Source organism: Protobothrops mucrosquamatus, unplaced genomic scaffold, assembly GCF_001527695.2.
Source record: "Protobothrops mucrosquamatus isolate PMUCROS unplaced genomic scaffold, P.Mucros_1.0 scaffold2823, whole genome shotgun sequence".
Classification (NCBI taxonomy): domain Eukaryota; kingdom Metazoa; phylum Chordata; class Lepidosauria; order Squamata; family Viperidae; genus Protobothrops; species Protobothrops mucrosquamatus.
The window spans coordinates 59,795-71,388 of record NW_015388856.1 but is presented as its reverse complement, the minus strand read 5'-3'; the positions used below and the strand labels follow the sequence as shown (position 1 = coordinate 71,388).

The 11,594-nt window shown below is 51.7% G+C and overlaps 1 protein-coding gene across 1 annotated transcript in view; it reads left to right on the top strand.

Annotated features, from left to right (window-relative positions):
* The first annotated feature begins 486 nt into the window (after window positions 1-486).
* LRPAP1 (LDL receptor related protein associated protein 1) overlaps window positions 487-11,594 on the top strand; it is a 13,700-nt gene continuing 2,592 nt past the window's right edge. Inside the window, exons 1-7 of the mRNA XM_015825824.2 lie at window positions 487-660; window positions 764-908; window positions 4,311-4,435; window positions 5,871-5,991; window positions 7,316-7,477; window positions 8,281-8,363; window positions 9,719-9,895. Of these exons, the coding sequence (XP_015681310.1) occupies window positions 487-660; window positions 764-908; window positions 4,311-4,435; window positions 5,871-5,991; window positions 7,316-7,477; window positions 8,281-8,363; window positions 9,719-9,895 (987 nt within the window). The remainder of the gene's footprint in view (window positions 661-763; window positions 909-4,310; window positions 4,436-5,870; window positions 5,992-7,315; window positions 7,478-8,280; window positions 8,364-9,718; window positions 9,896-11,594) is intronic.

Here is an 11,594-nt window from a genome sequence, read left to right as displayed (position 1 = left end):
CCCCACCCAACCCCCCAACCGGGCTTGCCGCAGGGGCTTCCAAGACGCGACCCCCGGCCTTTCGGGCACGGGGACCACGGGAAGCGGAGCAGGTCCGCCCACCGACACGGCCCTCCGCTTTCCCCGCTCCCTTCCGCGGCCTCCCTGACCACCAGGCCGACTCGGATGCTCTATAAGGGCGCTTCTCCCAACGGGGGCGGCGCCTTCCCGGGATCCCGCCCCCTCCCTTCCCCGCTCGCGGCGGCGTCGCTGCCCCAGCGCGGTTCCGGGCCGGGCCTCCCGCCCCTTCCCGGCAGCCTCTGCGGGGACATAGTCGTTCGAAGGAGGCGTGGCAGACCCTCCCCCACCGGGAGAACGGGCGCCGGCTCGCTCGGCCCTCCCGGAAGTGGCGCACCGCCGAGGCCCCGCCCAGGCGCAGGGGCGGAGCTTGTTCCAGCGGCGCTCCCGAGCGAGGCGCCTGCTGGGAACCGTAGTCCGAGGAGCGCCATGGTGGCTGCGATGCTGCTGCTGCTGGCGGTGCTGTTGGCGGGGGCGGAGGCGGGCGGCGGGCTGTACTCGCGGGAAGCCAACCAGGCCGCCGCCGCCGCTTCCCCCTCCGCCGGGCCGCCCGCCGAGTTCCGCCTGGTGCGCCTGAACCAGCTGTGGGAGAAGGCGCAGCGCGTGAGTGTGGCGGGCCCGGGGCTCAGGCCAGGCGAGGCGGCCGACGGGCGGGTTGGGCGGCCTCCTCATCCCTCCGTCTCTCCCCCCTCCCCCCCGTCCGCAGGTGGGGCTGCCGGCGGTGCGCCTGGCCGAGCTGCACAGCGACCTGCGGCTGCAGGAGAAGGACGAGCTGAGCTGGAAGAAGCAGAAGGCCGCCGGGCTGGACGAGGACGGGGAGCGGGAGGCTCGCCTGAGGCGCCGCCTGGAGGGTGAGCAGGGGGAAGGGGAGCCCCCCAGCCTCGTTTCTGACGCTGCTTTCCCCTCCCCCCCGCTCCCCTCTTTGCCCNAGTGCAGGATGCCCATTGAAATCAGATTAACCCGGGATAAAGAGGATCCTGGGTCATTTATTTACTTATTAGTTGTTTGGTTATCGTCGTTATTTCCTGTGAGGGGGGCTCCATCTTCCAGTTAATACATTACCAGCATTAATATATTAACTCCAGGGTAGTTAATGGGTATGACGACCTAGTTACATGTTAACTGTGTTACTAGAATGTGCTGAGCGGGTTGAAAGGTGGTTTTTTCTTGAGTCCCGACCCATCCAAAGGCCTGAATCCTTTTTCACGGGCAGAATTCTCCATCTCGCCTTTTCCCATCTGGCACTTCCAGGTTTTGTCCTGCTGGCAGGCTTTTGAATTCAGTCATATCACGGATGCTTTTGGCTGTTCCCAGCTCTGGGACACATGCTTCAATAAGCCTTTCTCTTAATCATCAGATGTCTTCAAGGAAAAGCAAAGTCCAGTTGCCTCTTGAAAAAGCACCTTTGGGACAACCATAACCTGGATGACTGAGAATCTCCATAGATATTTGTCACAATACCTGTTTTGTTAAATAACAGAGTTGGAAGGGACCTTGGAGATATTCTAGTCCAACCCCCTGCTCAAGCAGGAGATCCTATACCATTCCCGACAAATGACTATCCAATCTCTTCTTAAAAACCTCCAGTGATGGAGTAGCCACAATTTCTGAAGAGAAGCTGTTCCACTGATTAATTGTTCTAACTGTCAGGAAATTTCTCCTTAGTTGTAGGTTGCTTCTCTCTTTGATTAGTTTCCATCCATTGCTTCTTGTCCTGCCTTCAGGTGTTTTGGGAATAGCTTGACTCCCTCTTCTTTGTGGCAATCCCTGAGATACTGGAACACTGGTATCATGTCACCCCTAGTCCTTCTCTTCATTCAACTAGAGTAGACACACCCAGTTCCTGCAACTGTTCTTTATATGTTTTAGCCTCCAGTCCCCTAATCATCTTTGTTGCTTTTCTCTGTACTCTTTCTAGAGTCTCAACATATTTTTTACATCATGCTGACCAAAACTGGATGCAATATTCCAAGTGTGGGCTTACTAAGGTTTTGTAAGACGGTACTAATACTTTATGTGGTCTTCATTCTATCCTTCTGTTAATTCAGACTAGATGCACAAAATTGTGTTGGCTTTTTTGGCGGCTGCTGCTGCACACTGTTGGCTCATATTTAAGCAATTGTCCCCTTGACTCCAAGGTCCCTCTCACAGTTACTGGCATTGAACCAGGTTTCACCTAGTCGGTACCTATATAATTGGTTTTTCTTACCTAAGTGTAAAACCTAGCTTTTCTCCACATTAAATTACATTTTGTTGGATAGGACCCAGTGTTCAAGTCTGTCAAAATCATTTTGGATTCTGAGCTTGTCTTCTGGGGTGTTGGCTATTCCTGCCAGCTTAGTGTCATTGCAAATTTGCTGAAGATTATGATGTACAGTAAGGGAAAAAGTATTTGATCCCCTGTTGATTTTGTACATTTGACCACTGACAAGCGTAGATTTTTGTTGTTGTTATTCTGTCATTGTTAAAATAAACCTACCATTACAATTACAGACTGATCATTTCTCTGCCGGTGGGCAAACGTACAAAATCAGCAGGGGATCAAATATTTTTTCCCCTCACTGTATTAATTGTTAGCGATGTGTTCTTAAGAAAGTTAGGAAATTTCCCTAGGTCTTTTTAAAAAAATTATTGTGCTCTGAAATTAAAATTAGGTGACCATGGGGATCATCTGGGCAAACTGTGACCCTTTGTGCCTCTGAGGCAGCTTCGTTGGAGATATTTGGCTGTCAGGAATTTTTGTCCTGATGTCTGTGATTTAAAGTCATTGTTTCTTTTTTACCTTCTGGAGGAGCCTGAACACTTCTGCATGATGGCCCTTCTGATACCCAAAGGCAGCAGTTCCCTCCCCACCTTATCTGCCCTCTTCTCCACTCTTAATGCACAACTGGACTGAAACCAGTCGTTTTCTGTTTTTCCTTCCTGGCCCCTTTTCAGGTGGGACCTCTGTTTTGGGTGCTTTAGTTTGCCAAGGTCCTCCTTTCAGTGCCCTGCCCAGAACAGGCTCAGGCTTCTACTGTGGCTTGACCAAGGCAGAAGGTAGACTTCTCTCCCAGGGTCTTTGCATTCTACTTATTTGGATACATCAGGGGTCGTTTTTTTATTTTTTTTTATATGCTGATGCATTCGCTGTTGGCTTCTGTATGGCCTTTGATCCCAAAGTCGCCCAGGTCTGTTTTGCACACTGCCGTTCTGGATGAATTCCTTTTATTTATGCTCACTCCCTTGATATTTCCTGCTCAGATCAAGAATTTTGCATTTGTTCCTGCAATTTACCCAGCTGCATCTGTCCCATTTTTTCCAGCTGGTCAAAATCCTCCTTGAACGTGCAAGCCTCTCCTCAGTGTTACCGTGTGATCAGAGGAACTGCATTTTTTTTTTAAAGGCATGAACCTGTTGATCATTCATTGTTGTCAGACCTGCCACAGCTTAAGCATTAGAAACGATCCTTGGCTCCATTTGTTGAGAAAGATATAGTTTAATAGAAATCTAGCCAGAACTGAGGATCATGTGCCAAAATCCCTAAGTTCAACTTTTCACTCCCTTAACTGCCTCCCATCGCTGATCCCCCCACCACCACCCAAATCTGGATGAAGCAAGATGTTTTCACAACGGTCACTCCAAGTTTAGGTTGGTGTGCAGCTGCCTTCTTCTCTCAGCCAAGTAACCTTGAAGCAGGGTCTCGGGGAGATACAGCAATTACTTATGCTTTCCCCCAAGCATCCCTCCTCCCATCCACTGAGTCCATGGCAGACTGCCACCTAGGGTAGCGAGGCGCAAGCAAGCGTGAGGTGGCAGCAGACAATTATAGCAATTAATGTCTGACTAAAATGATCCTGAATGTGCATTTTTTTTTGTCAAAAATATGCATGTTGTTTTGCTGAATCAGACTAAAGGTCAGTCCACTCTATGCTTGGTTGGGTGGAATTTCCCAAAATACAGAAAGCACTAGATCCTCCTGACATCCCTTAATGGTCTAGTGCAGGGGTAGGCAACCTTGGCTCTTTTATGACTCGTGGACTTCAACTCCCAGAATTCCTGAGCCAGCTATGCTGAGAAGAAAGGGGGAGGTTTCCATACCGAGCCATGCTGGCTCAGGAATTCTGGGAGTTGAAGTCCACGAGTCATAAAAGAGCCAAGGTTGCCTACCCCGGGTCTGGTGGCTGCTCACTCCCAGTTTCGCAAAACCATGACATTAAATGTTAGTGACCTGTGCCAAAATCACCACCTTGTTCTTCTTTTGATCCCTCCAGTAATTATGACCAAATACGGCTTGAGTGGGAAGAAAGAGAGGCAGCAGTGGGAGACCAACCACATCAAGGAAGGCTTTGCGAAGGATGACTTGGATGACCCCCGGCTGGAGAAACTCTGGAACAAGGTCTGTCTGTCGAGCCTCAAAGCAGGGGTGGGAGTGAGGAGGGTGGAGGAGCTTAGAGGAGGGCTTTCGATTTTAATTGATTCAGAGTTTTCTTTCCTATTTCCCTAAAAGTGGGAATTTTAAAAAGTCATACTTGAGGGGACTAGACACCCAGTTGCATAGCAGGGAGAAGAAAGACCATACGTTCCTACCCCTTTTCCATTCTAAAACCTGGTTGGGTGGGATATTAAGTCCTCCTTTTTTTTAGGAGCTTATGGTACTACAATAGGGATGTCAAACTCAATTTCATTGAGGGCCGCATCAGCATTGTGGTTGCCCTCGGGGCCAGGTGGGTGTGGCCAGGTTGGGTGTGGCCTACTGGGTGGGCGTGGATGGAGTGGGTGTGGCCTATTGGGTCGGTGTGGCCAGCTCTACATCGTTCGTGTCAAGGGTGCCTGTGGAGGCCTGGGCAGGAGTGGGGACAGATCTGAGGGTCTCTGGCAGATGGGGGGGGGGGACCAGGGCAAGTGCCAAGGCATGGTCCACTGGAGGAGCCTCACTGTTCCTCTTAGGCCATGCTGGGGGGGGGGCTTGTGGAGCTAAGACTGAATGCATTTCAGCATAGATGGCCACCACAAAATTGTACATTGGCTCCCAGATGGCCTGGGCCAGGGCCAAGGCGGAGGGGGCCGTTCCCTCACTGTTTCCAGGATGGCTTCGCGGGCCGCATCCGGCCCCCGGGTCTTGTGTTTGACATGTCTGTACTACAAGGATACTCTTCCCCTCCTCCACACACACACACACATACACCCCAGTTTTATGCTCCCCAAAGGTCCGTTTGGTAAGATTGGCTGCCTATTCCCGGTCCTGGCACTTCCTGTCCTTTGTGTGCTGCAGGGACTCCGGCATGGGGCTAGTGCAGGGGTAGGCAACCTTGACTCTTATGACTTGTGGACTCCCAGAATTCCTGAGCCAGCCATGCTGAGGGAAAAGGGAGAGGTTTCCATGCTGAGCCATGCTGGCTCAGGAATTCTGGGAGTTGAAGTCCACGAGTCATAAAAGAGCCAAGGTTGCCTATCCCTGGGCTAGTGGGAGCCGATCTTACCTTTCGCAGAGTCACTTTGGACCGCTCTGGGAGACCCAGTTGGGCTGCCTCCTGCTGGCCCTGAGGAATGCCTTCCCCAGCAGCTCCTTCCGTTGCAATTAGGGGTGGGAGTGAGGCCCAGTAGCAAAATTTAAAGATTAAAGTATTAATGTTAATATTTAATTTTAATCTTAATTAACGCTAAAATATTAAACGGCTAATGTTAGATTCCCCCAGAAAATGTATCTCTCAATATCCTATGGAATAATTTTCGGAAGCGATTATTCCACCCAGCAGGGAGAGACCCATTTTTTTTTTTTTTAGCAGAGCGGGGGTGACCTTTCTGTTTTTTCCCTTGGATCTCCCTTCAAGGCCAAAAGCTCCGGGAAGTTCTCAGATGAGGAACTGGAGAAGCTGTGGAGGGAATTTCAGCACCACAAAGAGAAAGTCCACGAGTATAACATTCTGCTGGAGACCGTGAGCCGGACAGAAGGTACGGAGAGGAGCCCTCGGTGAGCTTAGGAGCTGTCTTGGGGGGGCAGCAAGGCCCCCTGAGCTGTGATAGGCAGGCTGAGTCTCGCATTAGAACACACAGGTGGTCCTCGTTTTGTTACAGATGTGACTCGCAGTTCTGTCATTCCGTGAAGCCTTCTCTAAGTGGGAAGCCAGCGACTAAGGCTGCTTGCCAGTCTGACAAGATGAATCAGTTTTGCCCTTTCGGCTTCGAGGTTGCTGCCCAGTGGGAAGAAGACCCGGGATGAGGGCACAGGGGAGCCTTTGCTCTCCTTCCTCTCCCCGCCCTCTTTGCTGAGGATTCAGGCAACCCAGACGGGGTCTTTCTCTGACGAATTGTCAGGAGTTTCTCCGTTTCTGATTCTGAACAAGAGAAGCCTGTGTTTTCTCCTCCAGCTTTGTGAATGTTTATCCAAGTGGGGTTAGTGAGGTTTCCACCCATGCTGTGAGACCGGGTTGTCTAGGCCAGGGCTTTTCAACCAGTAGTAGTACCACCTGTGGTACATTGGCACCTGGCAGGTGGTACGTGGCCATCCTAGAAAAGTGGTAGCGGGGGAGGGGAATGAGCTGAACTGGTGGCAGCACCGCACAAGCCTGAGCGAGAGATGGCTGGAGCTGCAGGGCTCAGCGGAAGCACCAGGATCAGTGCCGCTTTCCAGCTGATTGGCGCTTCTTCGGGGCTGTCAGAGCTCAGTGGAAGCACCAGGATCAACGCCAGGCTCCAGCTGGAGCTCGTCGCTGATCCTGGTGCTTCTGCTGAGCCTGAAGAAGCACCAATCTGCTGGAACGTTGCCTTATCTCCAGGGTCTTGTGATTTACATTCAGATGCGTGGCAACTGATTCATATTTATGACGGTCACAGTGTCCCAGGGTCCTGTGAAGTGACCAAAATCTGCTACAACCACCCAGCAGACGGGGGGGAATAAAAACCACATACATCCCACCCCACCTCCGCTGCCAATCCCCAACGGAAATGTTCAAACAATGAAAACCTCGAATAGGAGGAAGAACGCCACCGGGTGGGCAGGCAGGTGTCTTGCTCAGCTGTGGCTTGGGGGGCACTTTTTTCAGTGCCATTGTAACTTTGAACAGTCACTAAGCGAACTGTTGTAAGTCGAGGACTACCTGTACTTCATCACTTTTTCCTTTTGGGGGGGTCATCAAGTTTTTGACACTTTGCTAGGCGACTGGTGGTACTCGGATATTGCTGTATCCTAAAAGTGGCACAATGGGTGAAAAGGTTGAAAAGCCCTTGTCTAGGCCTTGGGTGGGCCTCAGCTTGGTGCCATTTCCTCTCCCTGCAGACGTCCACAAAAACATGATCAACCCGGTGGTGGACGAGAGCATAGCCAAGACGGAGCTGCTGCATCGCAAGCACTCGGAGCTCAAGGAGCAGCTGCACAGCATCAACCAGGGCTTCGAGCGCCTCCGCAAAGTCAGCCACCAGGGCTACGATTCCACCAGCGGTAGGTGCTCCCTCCCCCTCTGGGGCTCCCTCAGGCTAACCAGGCGGCCGGGAGGGGAAGGTGGCCAAGCACTAGGCGCAGGGACTCCCTCTTAAGTTGACCTAAGGTTCAAATGTGTGGGACTTGGCTAGAAGGGGCACCGGCTGTCTGGAGGTCCACTACATTGCGGGAGGGCCCCCGAGGAACTGTGCTTGGGTGAGGAGGTGGGCAGCGAGAGGAGCCCCAGCCCCAAGGAGAGTCTGCCGGGTTGAACATCCTTGGGAGGACCTCTGATTGGCTGGGAAAGACGAGAGGGTCTTAGCCCTTCTTCCAAGCCGGTTCTAACTACCCCTTCTCATTAGGTGGCCAAAGTACTTGAGTTTCAACTTTAGGATTTGGCCTTCTAAAGAGCAGTCAGGGTTGATCTCCTCTAGGACTGACCGATTTGATCGCCTTGCAGTCCAGGGGACTCGCAGGAGTTTTATACATAACAAATAAATATTAAATACTGTCCATCTTGAATATATAACGGAAGGAGGAGGCTTGAGAGTTCACAAGGTTAATACTGTATGGCTGAATCTGGATGTTCTGCTTCGGATACCACGAAGCCCCCTCCTCCCAGAAGGTAGCAAGGAAAACAGGCCGTGAAGAGGATGTGTAGTGTCCCAGACAATCTTGCGGGCCCTGCTCAAGCAGCGCTTCCGTGCGATGTCCTGGATGGGAGGGAGGGAGCTGCCAGTGATCTTTGATGCACACAGAGGGATAAGTAGAGTCAGCTGATGTTGTGTTCATTCCTGAAAATGTGCGTTTCTTTCCTCCTCCAGAATTTGAAGAGCCCCGTGTGATTGACTTGTGGGATTTGGCTCAGTCAACTAATTTCACAGAGAAAGAGCTTGAATCACTTCGGGTAGGCAGCCTGGGCGTATTTATAACTTCTTTTTGCTCATGCTCAGTCTTTGGAGGGAGATGCCAGCCCCCTGCCCGGACCTCTGCCCTCCAAATAGGGCAGTTCTCTCACAGACCAGGGCTGCTTATTGCCAGAGACGCCAGTGGGGCTCTCAGGGCCCTTTTCCTCAGACAGAGGGTGGGTGTAGTTGTGTCTGCTCTTTCCTCTTCCCACGGGCCCTGAAAGTGCCTGCAGACTTGGTTCATAGAATGGAGAGGGGCCATTGAACCCAGCCCCCTGTTCAGTGCAGAGTCCCACTGGAGGTGTCCCCAACAGGTGGATGTCCAGACAATGTCTTTGTCCGATGAAAGTTCTGGAACTTGTAAGTTTGCACATTTGGGGTGATCTCGGCTGACTTACTAATGTATTTTTCTCTGGCATGGTTAGGAAGTCTTCCATAACTAGATCGGCTGCCTTCTGCCTGCCCCAGCGCGCCCCCTCCCCCTGCACTCTTTGAAAAGGGCTTCAGCGGTTGGTCTGTTTGTACCTGAGACAGTTTGTGGGGTTGTATTGCTGTGCATGTGGAAGACGGCAAGTGCTGGTGTTGACTATCCCAAATTGGTCCATTAGAAGAGAAAGGCCCGTGGTTAGGCAGGCAAAAGTACACTTTACTAAAGCCAAGTGGTTACAGAAGAAGCAAAGCTGGATCTGAGGTTTTCACGCCCAAAGCATTTGATTAACATTCCCTTGTTCCCACCTTCCCCCCGGTTATCAACACGTGTCCAGGGTAACAGTCCCTGTCTTCGCGGGCTGGTTGGTTCTGCATTCCTTATGTCAAAGCTGCTAACATTGGATGTTCTTGCTCTGACAAAATATGCAGAACTGTGTGGTATTTTTAGAGTTAACTCAGAAGACGCTGGGAGGGGAGGAGAAAGAATGTATGAGTTGCAAACGGAAGAGAACCTTTGCCCTTCAACCTAATTGGAGAACCGTGAATTATGACAGCAAAATAAGGGAGGCAAAATGCTAGCAAAATAACTGCTCTGGGGTGGAGATTTCAGATCTTAGCATCCCTCTTCATGCCGTGCATGAATAAAAAGACTTTTTAGGATAAACAATGCCTGGAAGTTCTTTGAAGTGTTTCATTAGTCGGAGCCTTGACACCTTAGTGTGACCTTGGAACGGGTGGGCAGCTTGGGATGGTCCAAAGCTTAGTTTTGATTCCTCATGCTAACCCTCCCCATTGCTATGGCCGGCTGTCAGCAGGCAACGCATAGAGTAGCTGGATGGCAGCCCTGACAAGTGGCGTGACTGGCTTCGTCTGGGTGGCTGCTTGACGAGTGTCCGTTTTGATGAGGGCATATTTTGCATTGTAGGAAGAACTGAAACATTTTGAAGCCAAAGTGGAAAAGCACCACCATTATCAGAAGCAACTGGAGATCTCCCACCAGAAATTGAAGCATGTGGAAGGGACGGGGGACAAGGACCATCTCAGCCAAAACAAAGAGAAATACACCATGCTGGAAGAGAAGACGAAAGAGCTGGGCTACAAGGTGGGCAGCTGGTTTGAGGCTTCTGCCGTGGCCTTCTGCCCCTCCTCGGGGGCCAAGGAGCTGCTGCATCCTCCCCTGTCTGCTCTTGACTGGGTCTCTTGCCGGGGTTTAAGCCGAAGGAAAAAAAATCCCATAAAATCATTAAAACTAAATCAAGAATTAAAATCGGTATCACTAAACTGTCACTGAAATGTATTGAGAGGGTGGAGCAGCTATGCAGGTCTGGGGCAGGGTGGATCCAAGCCCCCTCCGTCCTGGGCCAGAGCCCCTCTGTGGCTGCCCTTAGCCAGGCGAAGCCCTTTCCCTCCAGCCCCACATTGCAAGTCGGCTTTGAGCCTGAGCTGGAAGTCCCGGGGAGGGGCTTCAACAAGAGCGAAACCAGGGCAGCGGAAGGGATGTGGCCCTGGGGGACCGATTGAGGGCCTCCTGGCAGTTACTGAGTTCGGCATCTTCCATGAAGCCCTCCAAAGGACAGAACGCTTCCCTTCCTGTGGGGTGCTCCCCAGCACCTGCCCTTCAGGAGTATGTTTCCTTAGAGCAGGCCTTTTCAACCAGTGGTACGGGTACCACCTGTGGTACATTGGCACCTGGCAGGTGGTACGCGACCATCCTAGAAAAGTGGTAGCGGGGGAGGGGAATGAGCTGAACCGGTGGCAGCACCGCACAAGCCTGAGCGAGAGATGGCTGGAGCTGCAGGGCTGTCAGGGCTCAGCGGAAGCACCCGGATCAACGCTTCTTCGGGGCTGTCAGGGCTCAGTGGAAGCGCCAGGATCGGCGCCAGGCTCCAGCTGGAGCACAGCGCTGATCCTGGTGTTTCTGCTGAGCCCAGAAGAAGCACCAATCAGCTGGAATGTTGCAGCATCGCCCAGGGTCTTGTGATTTACATTCAGATGCCTGGCAACTGATTCATATTTATGACGGTCACAGTGTCCCAGGGTCATGTGAAGTGACCGAACCTGCTGCAACCACCCAGCAGACGGGGGGAATAAAAACCAAACACACCCCACCCCACCCCCGCTGCCAATCCTCAACAGAAATGCTCCCAACAATGAAAACCTCCGACAGGAGGAAGAGCGCCGCCGGGCGCTGTTTTGCTCAGCTGTGGCTTGGGGGGCACTTTTTTCAGTGCCATTGTAACTTCGAACAGTCACTGTTGTAAGTCGAGGACTACCTGTAGTTTATCACTTTTTTCCTCTTTTTTTTTTTTTTTGGTCATCAAGTTTTTGACACCTTGCTAGGCGACCAGTGGTACTCGGATACTGCCATATCCTAAAAGTGATTACAATGGGTGAAAAGGTTGAAAAGCCCTGCCTTAGAGCACCTGCGTGGACCTTCAGAGCAAAAGAGCCAGAATTGGAAGGTTATTTACCTGAAACGCATAGCGGCCAAGCTTGCTGGGCCTCATCTGGTACAAAAGCCTGCAAGGGGCAGTGCTTTTTTTTCTTAAAAAAAAAAAAAAAAAGTGCTGGAACTCACACACGTCATACAACCCGCCTTGCCTACCCTACAAGGTTCCATCCAAAAAAGGTGCCAGAACTCCGTTCTGGGCATTCTATGGCAAAAAAAAGCCCTGGTGAGGGGCAAGGCAGCCTGGCCACTCAGCCTGCCTGCAAAGCACCGGTTGGATGTATGGTTTTCATGGAGCTGTTTTAATTTCCGGAAAGGCGGCTGGTCTGGTTAGCTCCAAGCCACGTTCGGG